Source organism: Scomber scombrus, chromosome 12 (genome assembly GCF_963691925.1).
Source record: "Scomber scombrus chromosome 12, fScoSco1.1, whole genome shotgun sequence".
NCBI classification, from domain to species: Eukaryota; Metazoa; Chordata; class Actinopteri; order Scombriformes; family Scombridae; genus Scomber; species Scomber scombrus.
Genome location: NC_084981.1, coordinates 15258200 through 15284466, shown reverse-complemented (window position 1 = coordinate 15284466; position 26267 = coordinate 15258200). Strand labels below are relative to the sequence as shown.

Here is a 26267-nt window from a genome sequence, read left to right as displayed (position 1 = left end):
ATGGGTCTGGGACAGACCCACAGGTCAGACGTCAGAGGTCAGGGGTCAGTTAATTGTAACAAGCATGAACTCGATTAAACCAGAGAGGCCATGAACATCCTATCAGATGTCAAAGACAGCAGAGAGCCAGTCTGATGGCACAGTGAGCGTCCGCAGGATGACACACCTCTGTTTGTTTTGGCCTGACTAGTATCTGTGTGGCAGGACTAAAACACTCAAGACGCAGCACTTGTTAGGTGTGCACACGTGAACACTATCTGAAAGAGCTAGAAACTTTACTTTTCACTTAGTTTGTGTGGTTTGCCTCAAAACATTTGTTAATGACTGACCAGGAGAAAAGGATTTTTTTCAACACTAACAAGATCGTTCTGGTTATGTTGAAAGATAAGTGCTATCAGAGTTCTGACGTGTCAGTATGAAGCACGAAAAAGGTGAATATGAGCTGGGGACAAAACTTGGCTTTAAATGCATTCTACTTTATGGGAAACAAGTATTAAAATCATACTGTAATCCTTAAAGTGAAATTTAGAGGCCAGACTTTTAAGAGAAACATCGCAATCACTTGGTCAGGCCCTATTTCCTACAACTATTATGAACAGTCCAGCATGAATACATTTAACTTAATTTCCCCTGTATTTGACTATATCTCTCTGGCCTTATTCTGAGTTCTCATTCAAAGTGTTGATTAGTTTGACATGTTAATGTTCATATTTATTTCTCAACCAGTTTCAACTAATTTAGCAGTCAGGTAAATAACCCTCTCAACATGGGTTCAAACAGCTCACTGTGAACAGGTAGGTTTATGAAACACACACTTGATAAAGTTTCAAATCTTGAGCTGGGCCCCTCAGAAGATGCAGAGTAAAATGATAAAGGCCTGATGACCTTTGAGTTGCTGGAAGAGGAATTCCACTTTATTCTAAATCTTAGATTCTAGATCTTTAGATTGAGCTCAATCATTGCCCATATAGTGAGGGCAGTGGGCATGAAAATCCCCTCGTTTTTTACATGTCAGCTCTGCTGATGCTTTTAATGACGTAACAATGTGTGGTTAATTCAAACTGCCAATGAGAAATAAAGCCTGTTTATCAGCATGTGACCTTTAATACAAAGAGGGAAAAAACACAATGAGACTGAACTAATCCTAAATCAGTTTGATAAAATTGCAGCAACTCCTCCTTCTGTCTGATTGGCTACATCAAATGTGTGTCATATTGAACCTGCTGAGTTTCCATTCAAAATCTGGGGTCAGGGTTTTTGGGGTCACTTTGGGTAAGTTTGAGAGTCAGTCAGACTCAAACTTGAAAGAACAGGATGAGATAAATGAACCCTGGTAGCCTCAGGGGCTGTTAACACCTGTTTGTCTTTCCCCAGGTTCAAGGCCACCCAGTTTAGCTCCACCACTCGTCTCTACGCACTGAGAGCCCATCTGGTTGCTGACCAGTTTAATCTGGATGTAAGTCAGAATGAGTTGGATCTTGCTGGTGTTACATTATGACCTTTTGGTGCATGGCTGAGAGGAGGTGAACACTGTGATTAATGTGTACAATGTTGTTATATAAGGAATTCACTTCAATAAACACTAGATAATACAAACAGTAAAATGTGTTTATGCTAAGTCTGTGAATATTTCTCTTTATTAGTGTGTCTTGTTCTTTATTTCACAGAGTTCAACAACATTTTCAGGTTCTCTGTGATAAACATTTTATTTTATTGTGGTTAATGTTCATTGTTTTGGCCTCTTGTTGGTATTTATTTATTTATTTTTCTTGAAAAGTGTTCAAAATGTAATTATCAGGTGGAATTTTGGATTTATAGAAATATTGATAACACCAATTTTCTCCACACAAAGGTTTTAAACTCCACTCAAAACAAAGCCGAGGAAGTCTACAGTATCTACCATCAAACAGACTTTCATGCAAAACTGATCCAACAGCAGATCTCTCTTCTCAAAATGAGTTCGGACAGTAATTGCTATTGGACTCCCGGTCTCACTCTTAATACTACCCACGTTGGTCTCTGATTGGGCTCACCCACACAATAAGAATTTGACATGTCCACCAATGCCTGCGGGTGACAACACGACACAAGAGGTGGGGTGCATATCTCCCCCTGTGATTGGCTGCTTGTCCCACACACTCCCCACCAGAGAAGCATTGGTCCAAGAAGAGAGTGTGCTTTTGTGTGTGTGTCTGTATGTGAGGAGAATACCAGCAACAAAACAATTTGACCAACCCAAGACCTCATTTGAACTTCACAGTTGGGAGCAGATCTGTATTGTGATGTGACGGGTGAAATATTTACTGCACTTTCACTCGTCTTTGTATTTTTTATTTAGTTTTTTAGTTTTTCATCACAAATGGCTGTTTATTTGAAAACACCAAGCAATACCATTATCAAATACCAAGCAAAATCCTCACTTATTTATATACTCTGAGAAAAAAATCCAACAATCATCCATGTAATTCTAGTTTGCAACAACAAAAAATTGCATCCAGACTGACTCTTTATCACACACGCAGCATATGGCCAAGCAGAACAGCCAGAGGGAATACAGGCTCCTATCCCATCTCTATTCCAGCCCATTTTGGACCCTCAGCACATTCCTCTGTGAAGCTGCCACCAATAAGTGAAACATTACCACAATACCATTCTTGCAATGCACTTTCAATGCACTCGTCAAGACAATGTGTCCACTAACTCTTCACTTGTCTGTAATTAGAAAACAGCAACAAAGAGTCACACCACACACCTTGAACCCCTCTATAATACCTCACACTGAGTGAACTCAATGGTTCCCCTTATAAAGCTGCTATCTGCACTACTGGTAGTCATAAAAAAGTGTCATAAAATAGACAGGATGTTTTTGAAGATGGATCCAATCTATATATAGCACTGTGACCCTGAATACTATGATAACACACCCTCTTTGATTATGAAAAATAAGGTAGCTTTTAGAAAGACTAATACACAGGATTTTCTATTATTCTGTCACCTTTTATGTGTGTAAATGGGGTTGGAAAGTTTTTCAATACAACTCCCAACTTAGTCCCATAGAGTTTAATCAGATTAATCTCAAATGTCAAATGTGATCTTTGCATGATAGTAAACTTAATATTTGACAGGTTTGTACTGAACAAGACATTTGAATACCTCACTGTTTTTTTTTGGGGGGGGGGGGGGGGGGGTTGGGGCGCTTTTCACAATTTTCTGGCATTTTATAAACAAAACAATAGATTAATCAAGAAATGAGTCATCAGATTAATCGCTAAGGAAAATAAATGTCAGTTGCAGCCTTAAAGTCTTCCACAGAGGGGATTTATAGTTGGTTGACTCTGCAGTATCACTCACTGCCTGCAGGGATCAGTCTTGCTCTGTGATCTCTGGGCGTCTTTCAGCTACTTCAGGATTGTGTTGCTGGGAAACTGTAAAAAAACATTTCTCTGACACTGTATTTTAGCTGTTAAATTTTGAAATTCAGATGGTGTTCATTCCCTTGTGTGAGTCTGTATATTTGTATCACTCTAAAATACTGAATTACAGTTGCTATTTATTATATTTATAGATGTTAGCAATTGGCACATATTCAAAGGAAAATAACTACATAACTAATGAAATCAATATTCAAAAACACTGTTACACTTCTGAAGCTTTGATGAGAGCTCCACTCTGCACCACACTGAACCTGGTACTGAGGATTCAGCTCAACGTGAGCCTTGTTTCAGTCTTTGAGGAATTCCTGTCATGTTACGTTCACATAAGAAAGGCTTTCACAGTGATTGGACTGATCTGAGTTTAGAGGGCTTAAGGGTCTGGTTCAAAACATCAGATTCCTCCACACTAGCAGCAATCAAAGACTGGTGAGTACGACCTCTCTCATGACAATTTGTTAGCATTTTCAACTTTTATCAACTGCTTTATTACATGTTAAGCTATCAAAAACATTCCTATATCATTTTTCTTTGACAATGTGGAAATCGTGCATGTTGTTTATTCAATCTAATCCTGAATGTTTGATTATCTCAATGTGTGTCTGAGTATTAACATGACATTTCTATAAAATCTGTATTTGGGGTTCTGCTTAAGAAACCAAACAAGATAAATATGTGTCATATAGCACAGCAATAAGATGCAGAAAACAACAGCTTATGCATGAGTGTACCTGTTTCTGATGCACAAAGCCAAATAAAAATGTAGATAAGAGCCACGCTAAAGCGAGACGACTGATATGAAAAAAAATTCTTAATCTTATTAAATGTCTTTCAAGCAGAAGCATATTTTAAAGTTAATCTTTTGTTTTCTGTGTAGTTGGCCTGTGGAGCAAGCTTAGGGCCATGTTGACTGTTACCGCGGTCCTGAAGGCAGTGAGCCTGTTTGTTGCAGAGCTCATCAGCTCCTTCACAGACTGGTTCCAGACCACACCAGCATGGGCCAACCTCGAAGTGCTGGAAAACACAGAACTGAAGAGCACCGGAGGCAGTGAGTCAGAAAACAGAAACATGCATTAGAAAACTTCTAATTGGTTTTATCTTAATTTAAACCTCACAGTGTGATGTCCAGAACACCACTGACTGCTTTTTATTAAGAAATACTTTATGTATTCTGTGTCTCTCAGTCTGTCATTTAGCTGTAAAAAAAAAAAAAAAAAAAAGTAGAGGAGAAATCATTATTTCAAGTTCAGTTTACTCATCATGAACAGTACTACTTAGCCTGTGAAAAAAGTTACATAATATCTTCTGTGGCTTTAAAGGGGGCTTTCTAAAAACAGATTATATAACCCTAATGATGTCATCAGGGTTGTCTTTGCTTGGGCATGCAGAAAAGCTAATTTTATATGGAATGCTTGTATTACCGACTGGCAGTGTGGGGTTTCAAAGAGGGGTCAGGACGTGATTAATGGGAGGGCCTCTAAACCCATTAGACCCCTCTTGCTATTGATTTGCATTATGGGAAGTGTAGGATCAGATAATTTTTGGATTAAGTGTCAGTATATTTCAGCCTCTACTGCATCAATTTCAACCTTTTTTTATTTGTCTTTTGCAAATTGAGTATCTCTTTAATACGGTTGATAAATATAATACCTGAACTGAATAAACTGAACTTCTGACAGCTTAAATTGACTGACACAAAACCCAGCTGTCTTTACAAAGAACAACTGAACTGAACAATTGATTTAACAGGCTTCTTCATCTGAGAAAAAGCCAGTAACATTCAGATGAGATTGAGTAATGATCTTCTGTCTCTTTCAGTCCATGAGAGACACAAGGCCAAAACTTTGTGGGAGAAGACAGGAGCTGTGGTCATGGTTGTACGGCGACCTGGATGATTATTGTGCAGAGAGGTGTGTAATAATATGTGGATGTGTATTTGTTAGCACAGTCATTTGGGGTCATATTGGAGTTTCTCTGTCTGTCTCTGTCTTTAGGAGGCTGCTGAGCTGTCCTCTCTGAAGTCCCAGCTGCAGGACCTTGAAGTCCCTCTCTTTGCCGTGGTTAAAGAAAACCTTGGCAAGGAGCTGGACTGTTTCAAGAAGTACTTCACTGGGAGGGTCTACGTGGATCAGCAGGTCCCCTACACAGTGTTTCATTGACATAAAGTGAAAAATGTGGGGTTACATCATTCACGCCAATAAGCTGCTTTTGTTTTTCCTCATAGAGACATTTCTACGGCCCTCGACAACGGTGGATGTGTCTCTCCATGTTTCTGCGTGTGGGAGTGTGGAGGAACATCTGGCGGGCGTATCGGAGGGGCTTTAGAGGAAACCTTAAGGGTGAAGGACTTGTCCTAGGTGGAGTCTTCGTCATTGGGCCTGGAGATCAGGTTGGCTGCAACTTTACAGGATAATATATTTTCTGACAAGTGTGTCTGCATATTTTAATGGAGCATTAACTTGTTAATATTATTTCAGGGTATTCTGCTGGAGCATCGCGAGAGGGAGTTTGGGGAAAAAGTAAATATGTTGGCAGTGCTCAGAACAGCCCGCAAAATGCAAGATTACATGAAAAGATAGACCTCAAAATGTAAATGAATGAAATGCTTGTTAGTGTGAGATTATGTAATAAAGGTTGTGAGCACGGGTTTAATCTACATCTCTATGTAGAGTCTAATGTGCTGCATTATGCTCATGTTGCATGTTTGGTTTTTTTTCTCATGTTTTTCTGGCTGCATTCACCTTTTGCTGCTATGTTACACACACTGCCTAAAAATACACTTTAACTGCTTATTGCCTCAGGGTCTGCATATCTGGTCTTGATTCTATGATGTGATGGCCTGTTGTGTGTTTTAATGAAGATCTGTTTCCAAACTCTGTTGAGAGAGCAGCTCTGATGCTTGCACACAACCCAACACTTCTAGCAAACTGGCCTGATATGAGTGAGAATAAAGCGTTGAAGTTGTTTGTATTTGCCAACACTGTAAACATCACAATCAACCAGTAATTCTCATTAAAAAATTAACTGCATATTTACCTGTCCGTGTGTGTGTTGTTGTGCCACTTTAAAACGCTTTCCTTATCAAAGTTTAACTATTCTTACTCGTTTAGTTTCCCTGACCTCCGACTCGATTAGTGCGCCTGCGCTGTAATCTGTTTAGATCAGGTGGATAGGCTGCTGGTCGCTGCATTGAAACTGGTGAGTGTGCAATTTAGTGTCGCAATTTCTTTAATTTGAACTGCAACTATTTAACTTTATATCACATGCATGAACATGACCTGTTTTTTCCTCCAGACTCAGTAAATCAAAGACTTAAGCGTTAGCCGAGCTAGCCACAGCTAACTGCTAACTTGTCGATTGTTTGTGACGTCACCGTCTCCGTGCCAACAGTGACTAGGCGACACAGAAAGTATCTATTAAGTATTTATTAAGTAAATAGTTTATCATCATCATCATCATCATCAAAAATAACGTAGTCCTATTTAGTAAAAAATAAAATGAATCGTGGACTGTGGAGACAGCAGTTATTGTCATTGATTAACCCTTCATTGATTATATCATCAAGGTCATCATCAGCATTATTGCTGCTGAAGGATCTGACAGGATGTATTATTGTCCATAAACCAGATTATTAAGTATCTGAAACTGAACAAGTGTTATTTAAATAGCTTAAAGTTAAAAGTCCTGCATTCAAAATGTTACTTTTTTATTTTTTATTGTATGAATAAGGACTGATGTTTACAGACAAAACACTTATTACAAAATGAGGGTGTAAAAGTACAGAAGTATTATCATCAAAATGTGTTGTGACCAGTAGGTAAGTAAGTCAAACTGCCTATCTTCCCCTTCACAAGTAGAACTGCAACTAACACATTATCAGTGAATCTGTTGATTATTTTCTCAATTAATTAGTTTAGTTAGTGTAGTCTATAAAATGTCAGACAATGGTGAAAAATGTCGATCACTGTTGCCCAAGATCTCAAAACTATTAACAGTTATTGGTGGAGGGAGTAATCACATCCTTTACTCAAGTAAAGTGAATGTAAAAATATTACGTTACAACTTAAAAGTCCTACAACGTTTGTTTGAAGTAAAAGTAGAAAGGCTTTATCAGCAAAATGAACTTTAAAGAAGCTGATCTTAAGGTAACTATATGTGAAATAAATGTAGTGGATTAAAAAAGTTTCCCTCTAAAATGTAGTAGCAGCAGTATTAAATGGCATCAAATGGTAATACTGTGTAAGTGCAGCACCTCAAAAATGAACTTAACAACAGTGGAAAAGGATAAACCTCATTAAAACTATCAATACCATAATATAAAACACTAATTTACTAGTAAAAATCATCAATTCAAAGCTTTTTAAGGTAAAATGAAGTATTATCCGCCTTTGTCAGTGTTACATTATTATATATTAAACCATTCAGTTATTATTACTGATGCATTAATATGTAAGCAGCATTCTAGTGTTGCATTTAATAGAGGAAAAGCTAAATCTACTTTCTAAGTTACATTAACTACTGTCCAGCTCTACTGCTGGGTATTAAGTCTAAGGCAACATATTTCAAAAGCTGATATATGAAAGGAAAAAAGTACGCTTAAACTGAACTTATGTGCAGCATTAAGTGAAAACACTTGTTGGGCAACTCTGTAACATGCTTGGCTACACCAGTGTTGACAGGTGTTTTACTGCTGCACTGTAGACGCATTCAAGGAAGCTAAACTCACACACGTTGATGTCTGTCTCCCATTGGTTGCTGCTCTTATCATTTAATCTGTTGCCCTCGGCTTTGAAAGAACTCAAAAGCATTTGCTTATTTACTTTTTGAGACCAGAAGAGCTAAATCCCTGGTGAGGAAGTACGACTGGAGACAAGTTAGTATATGACATTTATACTTCTAAGTTGTTTATATATATTAATTATATTTTATCCTTCTCATATTTAAAGTAATTTTTTACCTGTTTAACATTTGCAACACTGGTCATTTTTAATTGAAAATGCTTGAATATTTCTGTGCAGCCTATGACTCATCTTTTTGTGCTTTCGTTGTATTTTGTGTTGTGAGAGCTTAAGTTGCAAGAACAGGAAGTTTGTTTGCAGAAGGAGAACGAGACAAGCCGCAGACAATCTGTACTTCACTTCATTGTTTTATGGAGCTTATCATGATATTGCGCACTACAGAGTGGGTAATAATTGACTGTACCTGGTTAATTGGTTTACTGGCATGTATTGTATTTTAGTAATGAAATCAATTCAAAGAAAGTAAGATTTCAAGTTTTTTCCACTTAAATCTCTGAAATCAAATGCATGCTCCCAGAAAGCAGGGCTTACATTAGAGGTGGTCTATATTGGCAGGTGGTTTAACACAGAACTAACTTTCACAGAAAAGACTTTTCTTTCTTTCTTCCAGTGAGATCTTGAGAGTGTGTATAGTGAGAGGGTCAGACTTTTTCCATCGTCATGATGCTGGCTCTGTCCAGATGTTCGACAGCAGCTTTGAGGTGGACACTATCCCTGCGCTGCTCTGCCCTCTCTCTGGGGGGCTCTACCATGAGCAGCCAGCCCTCCACCGCAGCCGGGCCCCACTTTCTAAGAATCCAGGCTGCTCAGTTTCACCAAAGTAAAGCCAAAGCCAGTCCCGATCCAAACAAGCCCGCTTCAGGCAAGGACATATCTGAGTGCCTACACAGTTAGCTGTTCTCTGTCATAACCTAAACTTTAAGCTTGTTGTAGATTCAGAGTCGTAGTTGGCGCCTGTGCAGCATATTTCCCTGCTTTTCACCCACATTGTGCTGATATGACTCCAGGTCTTCATCACACTGTGATTGTGTTTGAAAGTAGACAAAATAAATAATTTTATCTTTCAAGCACGGCAAACATTTTTGATAAGTTACCACTTCTATTTTTTACTTTGTACTCACCAGATTGATTCTATAATTGAACAAAACTCTGTATTACAGTAGACCTGGAAAGACAGAACTACTTATTGATAAGTTGATCGACGTTAAACTGCTTTCAGCCTCTCATTCGTGAACATGTTTTGGTTTTCTTAGCTGTCCTTAGTAGGAAACAAAATCTTTGTATTTTGAAGAGATGGAAAACCTTATTTTTCACTTTCTTCAGTGGTTTTACAGACCATACAATTAATCATTAAAATAGATTTAATTGATAATAAGTATAATAGTTAGTTGCAGCCCTACATTAAACTACATAAACAGTGGTTTGCCATCTCAAAGTGACTCATTGTGAAACATAACAACCACAGTCAACCACAATCAGTTTTAAGTAGCATCATGTCATCTTGGTAAACTTGCGAACTATTTTATTTCATGAATGAAGATTAGTTTAGAGTTAGCTGATAAGAAGCCATCGGGGTTAAAAACACAGCACGCAGAGACTGATAAATCACAAAATAGGCGAGCTGGGTCTTGTTGGCCTGGAGAGGTTTGAGGTCTTCTTGTGTAAGAGGTAAGAGTGAAAGGGAGTTATTTTCTGTGCTAACACCAACCAGTCTGCAGCGAAGAGCAAAGTCTTTTTTTTTTGTGTCATGATTATTTTCGTCTTTTTTCTGCTGCAGTGTTGTCGTCCGAGTCCTTGCTGCAGGGCGAGCTGTTTGGGATGGGAATGTGGTCGCTGGGTCTAGGTGCTGTCGGAGCTGCTCTAGCTGGGATACTCCTGGCCAACACTGATCTGTGTCTCCCAAAAGCTGCAAAGGCATCGATGGAACATCTTGGCATTACAGACCTGCGCTCCACTGTAGACGGTACATAAATATCATCTGTCAAGATGTTCTGATTGGCTGAAGTAGCCCACCGATAAGTGTGTTTGTTATAACACTGGCTCTTGTGTCACAGTAATCCCATAAAGAGGAGATTAACATCAGAACAAGAATCTGCCATTTGCAGTTTTCTTCACGGTTGCATGTTTGTATGCATTGTACACGCAGTGAATGAGGTCTTGTGTAGCATATAAGGCAAAGCTGCTTTTCAACATCTGCTGGTATTACAGATTAGATCATTGTAAAGGAACTTTGTTTATTTGTAATAAGCATATTCAGGATTTGGATGTTCCATGTGAGCGTGAAAGGCTTTTTTTTTTATATCTTCAACGCTACTGCATATACTGCTTTATTAAATTCCTCTTGCGATGTAATCAGTTTAAACTCTCCTTTTATCAGGAACATGTCAGGTTGGAGACTTGTTTTAAAAACATTTGCGTCTTGTTTCGTCTGCAGATGGTAATGTCATCAAGGCAAAAAGTCTGTGGGAGACGAACGGGGCTGTGATCATGGCTGTGCGGCGACCTGGATGATTTTTGTGCAGAGAGGTGATAGTAAATGTTTCTGAATGACTCAGAGTTGAAACTGAAGCAGTGTATGTGAGTTACATTTTCCTTAATGGTGTATTCTCTCTCTCTATCTCTCTCTATCTTTTCAGGAGGCCTCTGAGCTGTCCTCTCTGAAGCCCCAACTGGAAGAGCTCGGGGTCCCTCTGGTCGCTGTGGTGAAAGAGAATGTCGGCACAGAGATCGAGGACTTCAGACCGCACTTTGCTGGGGACATCTACATAGACGAAGAGGTTGGAAGTAGTAGACAGTGATGCTATCGAATCCCACTCACTTTGGTGATTAGTCTCACCATGAGGTCGACAATTATGACTTTCAAGTGAAATGTCTTGACAACTATTGGATGGACTACCATGACATTTGGTGTAGATGTTTATAATGCCCAGGGGATGAATTGTAAAGACTGATGATTCCCTGAACTTTCAATTATCATCAGTTTGGATGGTCTTTTTAAGAAAATCAGGAATAACTCATTACTTGTTACTGGCCTTTAAAAGTGGTCAAAAACATGCTCTGGTCTTAATTTAAAAACTAGATTTTAAATCTGCACGACTTTATTGATCAGAGAGAATACAACAGGTGCAGTTTAATTTGATTATTCTTTTCAAACAAATCCATTAATGTCTTTAGTGAATAGTCAGTGAATCACAACAAAACAGACAGACTGCAAATTAAGTGATGCATAAATAATTTGAGAAAGCAAAATGACATTCAGCCAGATTTTTTCTGCGTTTCTCTTGATCAGGCTCACTAGAATGTGACTAAACTGTGCATTTGCAGAAACATTTCTACGGCCCGCTGCAGAGGAAGATGGGGGCTCTCGGTTTCATTCGCCTCGGTGTGTGGCAGAACTTCATGCGGGCCTGGAGGTCTGGTTACCAGGGAAACATGAACGGCGAGGGCTTCATCCTGGGTGCGGTGTTTGTCATCGGACCAGGAGACCAGGTAGCGTGGCCGACACTTAGACTACACTGAGATTCAGTTCAGTAGAGCTTCACAAAACATTGTCTGTATTTTAACCACATTTTCTGGTTTGCAGGGAATTCTGCTGGAGCACCGTGAGAAGGAGTTTGGAGATAAAGTGGAGATTGCAGACGTTTTAGAGGCTGTCAAGAAGATTGTGCCACTGAAATAAGTTGTTTTTGGTACTGACTTTAAAATTTAAACAACAAATGGCAATAGACAAACAGCAGGTACGGTTGATTTAGATAAAAGCTAGAATTAAGTAATAATTACCATTCCTGACATGATGCTGAGTTGTCGTCCGTCACTTATATTATAATGACATTTAAGTCTGTTTGCATGAGCACAATTTGCACATTAACGGTTGGTAAAGAAAATGGAGCTGTGAAATGCAGGACAGAGTCAGTCTTTAAAAGATTTGTCACCGAGCTTTTCCTCTTTAACTCTGCAGACACCTTCAATTTACTGTTTTTTCATTCAGGTACATCAATTTAAATTATTCAATTTAAAGTCTCTTGAAATATTGTGCTCTTTATATAACCACGTGTCATTTGTGTGTAGGTTTACTAACACCTAGTAATGGTACATTTTTAATAATTCTCCTGTGTGTTACCTTCTACTGGTCCGACACCTGAACATACCTCCAACATGGCAGATGAGTGTGTGTGTGTGCTCTGTGTGTGTGACAATGACAACTTGACTCTAAACTCAATGCTGAGAGGAGCAGGTTTGATGCTCAAACACACATAGGTTCACCGTTTTGTGGCCATGTTGAGGAGTGTTCATGGTGTATGAAGAAGGTGTTGCTTTTGTGTGTGTGTGAGAGAGACTGTGTACCTGCACATGTGAATAGCAGCCACAGTGAATTAAAAAAAGTAAATAAAGACCTCATCACCACATGTTGACTGTACTCCTGTGTGTATATTTTTAAGATTTCATTTGTACGTTGGTGGTTTTGATAGTAGCACAATTTAGTTGGTGGTAGATTCTGAATAAGAGCAGCAAAATAATTGATATAACCACCAAGAATTCGCAATTCTGATTGGCTAGTACATAGATTTAAGCCTCTGCTTTAAACATTGACATCATGGAACATACAACCTGTCGAGTTGTACCGTGTACGTATTTCATGCATTTATATCAGTAGACCGTAGACTATCTTAGTCCAGTTTTTGTTTGATTGATTGAAAAGTATCAATTACACCTATTAATGAAAGGCAGATATGGTACATTAGTGTACTTACTTATTTAAATTATATATTATGTAATATATCCACTCCCTTATGTTTATTAGGGGTGCAATGGATGATTGATCAAGTTGTATCAAGTTAACAGTAAACAAATAAGCAAAAACGAACTGTTTTTTTTCTCGTAAATACATCTGGCCATTATTAGAGCAACAGAAACACAATATTAATATCTTGTATCTAAAATCTATTATGCAAATTTGGAATTTTCTGTCAGGCATCTACATTTAAATCATGAAACTTTGAATGTTTTTGCCCTCAGGCATTCAAAACAACCAAGCTGTCCATTTTAGGTAGATTTAGATATGCGTGTGTGTAACCAGCCACATTTACCTGACTGGTTGACAAAGTAGTCGTATCAGATCACAATGTGTGTGGTGTGAAAAATGCCCTGAGCTTTTCTACTACAATACTGACTTGTTAACATTTATTTTTATCATTTATTCTCTAAGAGCAGAGGTTTAAAAAAAAAAAATACTAAATGACAGGTTTGGACCTTAACATTACATTTTTTATTCTATTGCTCTGAGTAAAATACATTTCACATCAACGAAATATATTTCAACATCATACATAATGAAGGGAGAGAACGCTGCACCAACAGTAACATAACTACATGTATGCAAGTTGTATGTACATGAAAGGACCAAAACATTCATGGAGTGTAACAATAACACAGATTGTCTTTACATTTGTGCCTTCAGTATGAAAATATGTAACTTTTTAATTATGGCATGCATGTGACCTATCTATAAATCAAGTTCAACCAGTGTGCCAAATTTCACTGGTATTTTGTGCAGTAGAGTCAAGATTTTACCGAAATAAATATTAACTTTAACAAAACAAAAATCTAATATATATGTTAGGACTTTATTTAGATCATTTAATTTGGTGTGATGTTGATCAACTAACATGGTGGATGATCACTTCTGTAAAAAATTAAGAGCATATTTTTGCACGAGAAAAGCAAAAAATAAGATCCATAAAATAAAGCTGGAACGAAAAGTTTAAACGCTACACACTTCTCCTCAGCACTGTACAATTCATACCCGTCTCATCTTTGGATAGATCTATGGGTGTTATGGTGGTTCAGTCCAGTCGAATGCTGACAGAAATGTTTACAACTAGGTTCAAATGCTGAAAAAAAAACCCTCCAGTTTTGTTCTTGACACTTCTGCGTAATTCCAAAAAGCAAAAACACAAAGAAAGTAGCTGGTTATGAGTGGTGAAACTAAACCAGACACAGAATGAATTTCTAATTAGCAGTAACATAACCATAGTTCAGTATTTAGTAGGATAAACAAATACAATCCTCATTATACATTTTGAAAAGCAGCTGTTAATATGTCTGCTCTTTTTACACAGCAACATAAATTCTAGTAGCTCCTACAGCAGCACAGCAATGGTTATATAGTGCAGTTTGACCCTCAGCAGAAAAACACAGCACAGAATAATGATTACAATCAGCAGTGATGACAGAAACAGAAGTTTGGATGGTACACATATATCAAATATTAGAATGTAGTGGTGATACTAACTCTAAAACACTGTCCTGCAGTGCATCATGTCTCAGTGTAGGTAAAGCTGTCTGCTTACATGGATGATTCCCCCTTTGCTGCATCATTGCTCAGGGATTTAAACTAAATGTTTATATGAAATATGAAAGACAACGGAGAGCAGCTGGAAGAAGAGTTTAATTCCAAAATGAGATATCCATCTTCCACACTCGAATACAGACTTCAGGCATGTCAGCGCAAACATGAATCAGCACTTTGGAATTAAACCCTTCAATGAACGCGGTCTGTGTAGAGGAGTTGATTGATAACAATTGTAATAGTTGTGCAATTGCTACAATCTCTTACTAATCAGTTCCCTTTGAAAATGACCAACTGCACAACTTCAAATTCCCGACACTCAGACTCACGTGATGCTACGGATGTTTGAATGAGATGAAATGAAAGTAAAAACATGGCCTGTACAATCTTACTGTTGGGTATAAATCTCTTCTTTAAAAAAAAAATCATCAATATAAACAAAACAACACTTCACACACAAGGAGCCATAGTTGGTATTCTGTGACTGTGTTTACTGCATCACGTTTTATCCAACTAGAGGAACTAGTTCTCTAATCTGATAACTCATTAACCCTTAAGCATGACGAGCACTCGCTCATGTGCAATAACTTACACACCCCTGTAACACGAACCGCTGACACTATGTGTTCTGATATATAGGTGGAGCCACATGGCACACCTTTAAGTTATATCTCTAAAATCCCTCATGCATATGTGCTCCATTTATTGTGCACCATATATATATATGTATATATAAATATATCCAAGTAAAATATACTTATTTTTGCATAATGCAGACAGACGACACTGGGATAAATATCAGCTGATTCTTCCTCAGTTACAACATCATCATCACTACATAACCGCACTGGACAGCCATGTGTTTGGATTTGATCAGAGAAGCTCAAACTGTCCACTTAACAAAGCAACAAAGGCTGAGCACACAATTAGCTGCTGCTCTGACCTGTCACACAACATTAACCACTTTCATTTGGTACAGTGGGACAAATATGAGTCAAGTGCAAGACAATTGTGCAGATGGCTAGTTAGCTATTGCATATGAAAACACTGCATCTCCCACTTTAAGGAACTGAAATCAGGCAGCCTTTTGCTTATCTCTGCCTTTTCGACTTCATTCAAGCAGCTCATAACATTTTTCAGATCATGTGTGCACATTGGCAACGCCAAAATCAGAGTTACAAAGTTTTCACATGACAACAGCGATACATTACTGTCAATGATTTGCATATCATTGCATTTCAACACAAAAATGGCCAGACTAAGAAAGAAATTTCTGATCCGTTTGCACCATTTTCTCTTAACAACATGTAGACACAATAGAGTATATTCTTCTCCACCTGACACGACCACCAAACAAGCACCATCACCTACGACAATCAAAGAATTAATTAATGTGCCACTTAACATAACAACTAGTTCATAAAGAGTTCTAAAATGATAAAAGGCCTTGAACGACAATCTGCCACTACCATGGCAACAGTACATATATATATATATATATATATACACATGTTGACCAAAACCACGCTTACTAGTGTTGTTGAACATACTCTTGTGATCTAGGAGTGCTTTTGCAGTGTAATTCCTACATATTTTCTTTGCCAAATCTGCCTAGCACCTCATTACCTTGTATAATAATATGAAGGAGTATAAGAACACTTAAGGGATAGTTAACGAGGAGGCAGAGCACAACAGAAAAAGGGTTGAACGATTTATAGCTAATCAAAGTACTGGTTTGTCCAGTGTAACTACATTGTGGAACTACAAAATGGTCATTAATTAGAGGCAAGATGTTTTACATACTGTACTTGGTGTGTTATAAAATACTATTTCTAAAAACAGAGCAATGCAATGATCACTAGGCAAGAACTGGACAGAGGAAATCTAAGTGAGGGTGGACACAAGGCAAAAGATTATGTTACATTCAGAAGCAATGACATACAAGGCGTACAAGCCTTCATTTTCAACTGGAGTTACACATTTATCAGAGGAAACAAAACTTGCCTGAACCTGAATGCAACATGTAAAGTGAGTAACTTAATGAACTGCCACTGAGGCAGTAACGGGGAAGAAGAAGTGCCATGTATGTACAGAAAGAACTGTCAGTTATCCTTCTTCTCAGAGTGTTTTGTTTTCTCTTCTGTGAATCATTTTTATCAGCAGCCTCCACTGTTACACCTGGAGCAGCTTCAAGCAGTCAAATAAAAAACAAAAATAAATGCCGTACACAACAAAAAATGCATAAATAAAGTTGTTTTGCTCTCCCTCTTGTGCCCACGGGACTACAGACACCTGTATGTGTGTGTGAGTGTCTGCATGTCTTTTGCGTGTGCGTGTAAATGTGTTGGCTGGTCCTACAGGCCCTTGTTGAAGTAGACGGTCGTTGTGTTGGGACTGGTCTGTCGTATCCTCTCCTGCAGATCTGCTTCCAGCCCACTCACATTCATAGAGCTGCAAAGAGATGGATGAACAAAATTTAAACGCTGTTACAGGAGACTTAACCTTTCACATACAGATATAACCCCACCCCTCCAAGGAGAGTGATGTAGCTGTTCGTTACCTCTTCTGTGGGAACAGGGCGCAGCACAGAGGGGTCGCAAACACCAGGCTGAAAACAAGATGGATGTTTGAGATGGCGTCACTTTTAAACAGATCCTGGCAATTCCTTTCATTACAGATGCTGCTGCCGGTGTAATTTACTTACCACAGACCAACAAGCCCAACCTGGACTGGAGCATTTAAAATGGGGAACCGCTGCAGGGAGATTTAAAGAAAAAAAAAAAAATCAAAAGCGGGCCAAGAGTGAAACAAGTAGAAAAATATGACATTTCACATGTTGGCTAGAGCTGCTGCAAACTGACATTTGCTTCAAAAATAATGACACTGACTGCATAGACTGCCCACAGATAGCAGACAATGAATGAGTAACATGGAATGCGGTGGAACACTTTTTAGCCTCACAAAAACGTCATCAGACCCTGTAAAACTTACCTTCATGAAAGCTCTCTTTTCCAGAGCATTCATTATAACAGGTGGAATAGCTGTAACAGAAAAAGAAAACAGATCAGATAAAATCTAAAATTTCAGGGTGAGAAATAATTCTATCTCTCATGCCATCAGTGTTAAGGATGATCAGTTTTCCATATAATATTATTAGGTGATGATATTGGATTTTAGGCTGGTATTTTATATCATCACTGATCTACTTTGTTTTATACAACATTGCATGTGGAGGCATTAGTCTTAACATATTTTGTAAAAATGTTTCAAGTTTTATCATGTTTTATGTTCAGGACTGTGTTCTGTTTCTGACTGGGGAAAATAAAATGTAAGTTGAGTTAATTTTTAAAATGTTTTTAGACCAACAAATAAAGTATCAATTAGAGAAGCATATCTCAGCAGATATATTGACATTACCCATGGCTGGCACTGCCATGCCGATCCTGGACACAACCACCTGCATGATTGCCTGTTTGGCAGCACTGGGAGACTCTCCTAACCTGTTCTCATTCTCATCAAACACGGGGATACCGTACTTCAACTCCCTGGAAAGCAGAAAATAAAGCAGCTGTCACAATTCCTTAAAGCACTTTGGTGAAAAAAGCTAATGTTTCTGATCATTATTTTAAAGACCTCACCTCTGTCTCATGAAGGGGATGTTAATACAGTTAGCAGCAGCAACAGCAGCAAACGGGACAAACCGGCTGACAATTGGTGGAAGACGCTGGAGAGGTGGGGCAGAATCACAGACAACTACCATCAAATCTTTGCACAAATTAAGAAATGTAAATGTTGATCAGTATGTCTGTATATGAGTCTTTTTATTTGCTTGAACTTAAGGCATTACCGCGGCTAGAGACTTGAGTCCAAGGGCTGTGACTACGGCTCCAGTGGTAGCACTGACGTAAGCTGCACCGAGCTGACTGCAAGAGGGCAGATGCATTAGACACATTTTCCACAGTAATTACCCACTTCCTCTTGCAACATTTTCACACATCATAAATAGTCTTATGGTGAAGCAGAAGAGGTCTGCAAATAAGCATCTATCATCTACACTGGAGTGAAAAGCCATGCTATGTGTGACTCTACAAAAACATTTTTCTTCAATAACATGCTAGCTCCATGATGATTTTATTAGCATTTGCATGTTCAGAAGGCAACCTTCTCATTCTTTGTGAAAACATGCATTGGATGCATTTCTGCAGCATCTAAAGAATGCATTTTGTAACTCAATGAGAATGTTGACCTGACATCAACCAGGAGCTCTGAACCTACGTCAGCATGGGTGCATGGTGACACAGGGCTGAACATGCTCAACAGTGGAACGTAATACCGCTGAGGAAAGGGGAGAGGACAGCAGCTCCCACCGCTTCCTTTACACACACTAGTTTAGAGGGAGGACAGGAATGATCTAGAGTGGAAGCCTCCCTACTTCACGGTCAATGGGGCATCTCCACTGCGGTTGGTGTAGTTGACGACAGCGTTGAAGGACTGGTTAACCCACTGCCAGAACACCACAGCCGGAGTAGTCCTGCAAACACGAGGGAAGAGTGAGATTTCACAGTCTGAACTACAATTCTGTCACCATTTGTACCGCAGCAAAGTAGTTTGACAATTACAACACTGTGATTGTAGAGCAAACAGATGCGTGTTAATTGCAATGAAGCTGTGTTTAAGGAGTGTTAAACTCTTAAATTACTGACCTTTCCTTAAACTTATCAGTGAACCAGGCAGTCTGCCTTTTAATAACTACACAGTCAAGACATCTGTTCGCATTGTAAACCACAAAAACACATGTGGCCACAGATATGCTCTGTTCTCTACTGTTCAGAAATGTCGATCATTGAATCATATTATGCTCATTACATGTTTGTCTCAGAGGGTTTTACACTCAGTATAACATATAAGACTATTTAACCGTACATCCTTGATTCTTGTTGCTGAGAAATTTACCATATTTAAACTTTTCATTTTTGTTTTTTTATATTCAGTAGGTCTCTCAGAAATAATCAGGGTACTTTTATCCCTTAAGGCCTAAACAGTACTTGTTTTGACTCAAACCACAGGAACCCAGAAGTCTTTCCTTTCAGAAATAAGTCGCTGCACCATTAGTGTGTGGCATCCTGTGTGTGAATGTGTGGGTGTGTGTGTTAAATGTTGACATGTATTGTAAAAGCATTATGTGGTCAGAGAGTAGAAAGGAATTATATAAATGCAGTCCGTTTAGCAAGTGGTCCAATGTCGAACCTTCTTGGTGTTTGTTGGACCTACTGCAATATACTAAATGAAAATAATCCTTTTTTTTTTTAAAGGGGACATAACTTGCTTTTTGTGGTTTTCTGTAAATTTTAGATCAAAGTCCTGAGGAGCTGCAAACTATAAATAATATGTTGTTTGTTTTTCACTGTAAATCATACAAAGATATTCCTGTAGTAAATAATATAAAAATATACAGCAGGAAATGTGCATTATAATGCCAGTATGTGTACGAATTTGGCGCCCCCCAATGGTAGTATAAAATAGTATAAAAGTAACATTGTAGAAAGCAGTGCACCCAATGTTAGAGATTTTAGTCTGTAAAAGTCAAAAAATGCACAGTGACTAGTGACGAGAATGATGAATTAATTAATTATGAGTTTAACCATCATCAAAAAATAACAAAATAATCAAATCTAATGATGTTAAACAGAGAAGAAAGCAACTTGTCACATGTTTTAATCTGTAAGCAGTTAAATTTCTCTTGATAAAAATCTCTATTCACATTACATGAATCATCAAAATTGGAATTAATTCACTTTTAGTTGTTTAAAGTAACCTAGTTGTTTGATCCCTTTCACACATAAAGTAGGACAACATTATCAAATTGCTTTACTTACCACTAAACAGAGCAATGAGTCATCTCCATTCAGTAGTGACAGTGATATTTTTATTCTTTAAGAGGATTTTCACTCTGTGTGGGGATTAAATCTCTTTTTTAGTGCAGTGCTGTACGCTGTATTAAGGTTAAATTTACAGTCAGATGGAAACTGTATCATGTTTATTCAGCACATTTGCAGCTGAGTATTTTCAGTTCCCTCATCGCTCCATTCTGCGCTTAGACACAAGCTTTTTATTTCTCTGATATTTTCACACCACAAACGATGAGCAACAAAAAAATTAAAACACACATCTTGCAGGTAAAACATGCGACTTATGCAGGCGGGTTTATCAGTTTAGTGTGGGACGGCTGTGCTTGATTTGATTGTAAGTGCAATAACAAGGCACAGATAAACCTGAATTTGCAACCAAAATGCTGTCAAAACCTTCATTTACAGGATTGGGTAGTCGAGTGGTTAAAGCGCATGCCACATAATGGCAGCACCCCTGGTTCAAATCCTCCTACTGACCTATGTTGCAGGTCATTCCCTTCTCTCTCCCTGTTTCCTGTCGGCCTCTCTGCCGGCTACTACAGTCAATGCAAAGTGACAAACGAGAGACACCTGCAGAATAACAGATGCAAGCGCAGGGGTACAAAAGTATGCTTTGAACTTGCGCTCTCCCTCGTGCCTCTCTGTGCCTTTTATTATACCTCTTTCTCCCAGCAGAGAATTAGGGAGGCTGTGGTGAAAATTATAAATGCAAGTTCGACAGCATTCTGGTTGCAAATTCAAGAGGCTTATCTCTGCCTGGTTATCTCAGTTCCAGTAAAATCAAGCGCACCTACAGAGCAGCCCCCCCACACTAAACTGATATAACAGCTACATGAGTCTCATATTTTGCCTGCAAGACTGGTGTTATCATTTTTTTGTTGCTCATCATTTGTGATATGAAAATGTCAGAGAAATAAAAAGCTTGTGTCCTGGTATTAGTTTAGTTATAAAATCCAAATGCACTGCAGGGTGTCTCTCTTGCCAGCTACTAACAGCGCCGTCAGCCAGAGAGTCAATCACACTGGATGGCAGAGGAGGAGGTTATAGAGACAGTGGTCCACATCTGTTTAAACAGCAGTTTGTCGACTTCAGAGCAGAAAACAATCACTCTGCTGTCCTCCACTTCCATCATCTGGGACTCATTTTGAAAGAGCAATGACAGCCAATGGGGAACCTTCACCACTCAGCGGGCCAACCAATAGTGTAAGTTCACCACTCACCCACAGACAGCCATGGTAATAGGGCTTGTCTGTGGCCAGTCAAGCCAAAAATTGCAGATGAACATTTAATATCTAGGAATTCACATTACAGACAGAACCACTGAGTGACTATCCCTGTAACAAAGTGGCCACAATTTCACACCCTGGCCATACACAGTCTAGTTCATACCAGGTTTTGACCAAGACCTGTTAAGCTTCGAGTTTTTATTAAACATTGAATCCTCTATTAAACTTCCGCAGTACCTGTAGAAAGTGAGCATGCAGCCTGTGATGGACATGTTCATTGGCACCTGGGCAGACATCCGGCCAATCACAACCATCTTCTCCCCCGTGTCGGGGTGGAAGGCGGAGTCGTAGACGTACTTGGCTCTCCAGAGCTCATCCTCAGACAGGCCGGGCTTCACGACACCAGCTCTGAAAAATGTCACAGGGATGGAATATTTTGAACATAATATACAGCAGTCACACATACACACTGAAGCATTTTGCAAGTATTTGAACAGATATGATACCTATTAAAATCCCCACTGACTACATTATTGTAGCAGAATAAACATGGAAAATGTTTTTATGTTATTTCTTTGCAAATGGGACAAATTGTCACATCAATGCCTCACACAATACCACCACACGATCCCTTATACTCCTTTTCAGTCCTCCATCTACCTGTAGTTCTCCACGATCACTCTGGCATCCTCCAGAGTCTCAGAGGACAGCAGGACGTTCCTGGGATCTGTGACCATGAAGAAGTGCTTGGCACGCCCCATGAATGTGCCCTGGTCCCATCGTGGCTCTTTGATATTTATGCTGCGGGACAAATCTCCTGACATCCTTGCTTTCTTTCTATAGGAGAAATGTTTAATTAGTATGCACACCATTTTACTATTTTCAGAGTGATACATTTTGGAATAAATCTCTTATCATATGGATGAACAAACACTGATGTGAGAACTTCAAAGAATAAAGAAACAAGACAACGAATATGCAACTATCCAACATTTTTTGACACTCTGTACACAGAAGGAACATTTCGGTCAACACCAAAAAGTTATGTGGTTTGATAGAAAAGCCCTACAGGTGGAGATAACATTTTCAAAAATCCTTGGCTGCAAAGTTCATCCCCTTCCTCTGCTCCGTTAATAGTGCTGCTGCCGCAAAGAGCTGCATTGAAGCAATGCAGAATCATTTAACAACACAGAATCCAATGCAGCCACATACTGTACGTTAATCTCTGAAACCATCTCCAAAGAAACTTGTTGACCAGGTTTACTTTGCCGTGTCACGTACTGTTTTCTTTTCGGATTGTATGTTCTTTTGGAAGTATGTACCAGGTTGAGGCTGCGCTCACACTTTTATCAGCTGAGGCTGTGAGTACAAGATAAAAGGAAAGTATACGGAAAACAGCTTCAACAAAGTGTAAGTCAGCCAGCGCATGTGGTATTTTAGGGCAGAAACTGACAATTATTTTCATTATTGATTAATGTGAATAATTATTGTTTTTTTAACCATCTTATCTTTGGGTTGTGGACTGTTGGTTGGGACAAAACAAGACATTTGAGGACGTCACTTTCAACTTTTGGAAACAGTGATCAACATCTTTCAATATTTTTGGGCCTTTTATAGCCCAAATGACAGGGGTGGGTATCAGTATTTTAGGTCTTTGAAGTATCGACCAAAATAACCTAGTACCAAGTAGTATTGAATATTTTTCAGTCAAACTTAACCCGCATTTGTTCCCTTTTGTGCCTGGATCTAGAGACAATGCCCTCTATTGCAGCAGATACACCTCATATGGTCTGTATTGATAATCCCACATGAAACAGAAATAAAGGTATCTAATGAAGTACTCTACTGGTATCGGTACTGGTATCATAATTTTTAAAATAATACCTAGCCATACAAATGACTAATCAAAAAACAATAATCAACAGAGTAATCAATAGTTAAATAATTGTAAGCTGCAGCCTCAGTTCAAGACAGAGACATATTAAGCTTCAAATCCTCAGATTTGAGAAGCTGAATCAAGAGAAAATGTGTCATTTTTGCTTTAAAAAAAATTAAATCGATGATGAAGATATTTCCAGATTCATTTTCTGTCAACCAATTAATTGTTTCAGCTCTGCCTCCTTTATAAACATATAATATATGCACATAAGACACCTCTATGGGTGACGAAATTACAGCAAACTATTACAATAATGTAAAGTACGTGTTTAGATATGCAGCATTCATTCAAAGTGTAATAAGACTGACAATTTGCAAGGCCATAGCTCCATCTGGTAACATCTGTACTCTTTAGATGGATGAAGAAAACACCTCCAGCACGAACAAGGGCGAGATAACAACTGATATGGAGCATTGAAGGACACAAACAGTTTGCACACAACACGCAGATTACTGTTTTTCCTTGTGATAAATGCACTTAAAGTTGAGTGTCAAAACACGGCTGAAGAGCTATTGAGACAGCTAAACGGATTCAGTGTGTCACATTGTGTTATTTTGAGTAGCAGGTCAAAGAAACAGCGTGACACACACACACACGGAGTGACAGATGGGATTGGGGGAAAGTCACGACACGCTGCTGTGCATGGCTCCTGTCAGCAAAGCGCCAGCTAACCATAACTAAATATCACAGAAACGCGACAATAATAATAACAGAAAACATCCACTAAATGAAACATTAAGATAGTCAGGACAATAAACAGATTTTTCGCGCCATCAAAACAAAGATTTGAACTCCTCTCTTGATAAACAAAAGTTAACCAGTTAGCTAGCCAAGGAGTTTATAAGCTAACACATATGCTAGCTGCTCAGTTAGCGTCACAAGGGCACAAACCATTACGGAGTGAACATTAACTAAGTCAGATTGTCATTTAACTTAATTAAGGATGTGAACTGAGTCACCCCTGAAACGTACCTGGTCTGCTGTCTGTGTTTTTTGTAAATGTATGACCTCTCAATATCACAGCACCGCTGGGTGGAACTCTGCTGCCTTCTGGTACTCTTTCCAGTGTCGTAAAACACAGTCTCATGCACATGACAGGCAAGATAAATATGTCAGGAATTATGTGTAGCCTGTACCAGGGGTGTCAAACTTATTTTAGTTCAAGCCAGAATCACATTCAGTCCAATTTGATCTTAAGTGGGCCGGACAAGTAAAACCATTGCATAATAACCTACACATGATATACAATATGGAATATAACTTTACTTTAATCTATTAAAAAAACAGATGAACACTCTGGGATGTCTTAAATTAAGTTAGTAGTGCAATTTCAACAATATTAGGACTCAGTCTTTTACAGATATTTTTTCACAGAAGCTGCAGATTGACAACATTTCGCTTAATGTCCAATATATGATTGGTTTAATATGACCACAATATATTCATTGTTTTCTCAGAGCACTGTATCCTGGTCACGATGGAAAAACCTCTGAAGCAGCATTTCAAATGAAGTAATGAAGTAGGCTCCTCACAGTTTAACTTGCTCCTGAAACCTGGCATCATACTTTGCGAAGTTATCCAGTGGGCCGGATTATATTCCTTGGCGAGCCGTATGTTTGACACCACTGGTGTATACATTATTTTCTGTCATACGTACTGAACACACAGGGTGGGTCGTTTATGAAAAATAGACAAAACAGATAAAATTTAAGAAAGTGTCAGCTCTTACAACGTATGCCAAACTTAATTATGTGTACAAATGATTAACATTCAGGGTAACTCTGCTGCAGCATGCGGTCATATTGATCGCATATAAATTGGTTCCCGGAATTCTGATGTTTCCATAAGCCTTTGAATGCAGCAGAGACACGGGGGGCGGGGCTAACAGCAGGGTTGTCATGGAGGATGTGAGTCGCTGGAAGCCCCTGCGCGTGGGCGGCAGACAACACGTGATTGGATAAAAACAGCTGACTCCAGCTCCAAGGTGTTTCATACCTCTTAAGACATCATAACAGGAGTTAGCCAGTGAAGAAAAAGTAACATACATATCCTCAATAAGTGAAACTCAAATATTTAATGGAATATTTCAAGATATATTACTGACAGCATAAAGCTAAGTAACAAATAGGTCTTCTTATTCCAATATTTGTTTTGACTGCAGTCCTCCTATTCCAATAGACACGATTCATTAAAATAGCCTACGCTGTTATTTATTATTTATGTTATGTGTAGTTTGGTTTGTATCTATTTTGAATTTATGAATTCCTCTACCTTTTGTTCAAGCTGATCACTGTTCATTGATTTTTGATAGTAATATGTCACTAATGGGTATGTTTATGTTACCTAAAACAATTTAAAATTGCAAACTGTATGATGTCTGGATGATTAGGATACTTTACTTCAACATGAAGTAAATGATCATTTTTGAGAAATAAGGTCATATTTATATATATTTTAACAATATATAGGCTTACACAACTCAACCACACAAACAGATGGGGGAAAATGTAGGAAAGCTCCTGTATAAACCACATGTTCAAGGTCAAGGTTTCATGTTCCTGTTTAGCCGCAGTTTATTGATTGTTATTAATATGAATGATTAAATCCCCAGATT

At 38.5% G+C, this 26267-nt stretch overlaps 2 protein-coding genes and 1 pseudogene across 4 annotated transcripts; 2 read left to right on the top strand and 1 right to left on the bottom strand.

The window, feature by feature from the left end:
- LOC133992308 (peroxiredoxin-like 2A) lies at nucleotides 1-6020 on the top strand (annotated as a pseudogene).
- A 544-nt stretch (nucleotides 6021-6564) lies between these two features.
- LOC133992146 (peroxiredoxin-like 2A) lies at nucleotides 6565-12636 on the top strand. 2 transcript variants are annotated; one of them, XM_062430846.1, is made up of 7 exons: nucleotides 6577-6629; nucleotides 8841-9092; nucleotides 10008-10193; nucleotides 10665-10756; nucleotides 10867-11007; nucleotides 11555-11719; nucleotides 11814-12636. In XM_062430846.1, the coding sequence occupies exons 2-7, from the start codon at nucleotides 8891-8893 to the stop codon at nucleotides 11907-11909; spliced, it is 882 nt and encodes a 293-aa protein (XP_062286830.1). In that variant the 5' UTR covers nucleotides 6577-6629; nucleotides 8841-8890; the 3' UTR covers nucleotides 11910-12636. The 2 variants fall into 2 exon arrangements, with proteins under 2 accessions (XP_062286831.1, XP_062286830.1); XM_062430847.1 differs by lacking the exon at nucleotides 8841-9092 and having other exon boundaries at nucleotides 6565-6629.
- An 843-nt stretch (nucleotides 12637-13479) lies between these two features.
- Nucleotides 13480-24669, bottom strand: sfxn3 (sideroflexin 3). 2 transcript variants are annotated; one of them, XM_062430844.1, is made up of 11 exons: nucleotides 24626-24669; nucleotides 22375-22551; nucleotides 21952-22122; nucleotides 19012-19110; nucleotides 18427-18502; nucleotides 18218-18303; nucleotides 17997-18124; nucleotides 17571-17620; nucleotides 17284-17333; nucleotides 17140-17187; nucleotides 13480-17030 (listed from the first exon to the last, which is right to left on the bottom strand). In XM_062430844.1, exons 2-11 carry the CDS (start codon nucleotides 22536-22538, stop codon nucleotides 16934-16936), a joined length of 969 nt encoding a protein of 322 aa, XP_062286828.1. In that variant the 5' UTR covers nucleotides 22539-22551; nucleotides 24626-24669; the 3' UTR covers nucleotides 13480-16933. The 2 variants fall into 2 exon arrangements, with proteins under 2 accessions (XP_062286828.1, XP_062286827.1); XM_062430843.1 differs by lacking the exon at nucleotides 24626-24669 and having other exon boundaries at nucleotides 22375-22607.
- Nucleotides 24670-26267: the final 1598 nt, after the last annotated feature.

Bases quoted from the DNA above. Each gene is read 5' to 3' on its own strand.
- sfxn3 (XM_062430843.1), bottom strand. From the start codon at position 22,586: ATGGTGTGCATACTAATTAAACATTTCTCCTATAGAAAGAAAGCAAGG. The intron at 18,304-18,426 runs GTAATGCCTTAA...CCACCTCTCCAG, and splicing joins GACTCAAGTCTCTAGCCGCG to CGTCTTCCACCAATTGTCAG. The intron at 17,621-17,996 runs GTAATGTCAATA...TTTCTGTTACAG, and splicing joins CATGGCAGTGCCAGCCATGG to CTATTCCACCTGTTATAATG.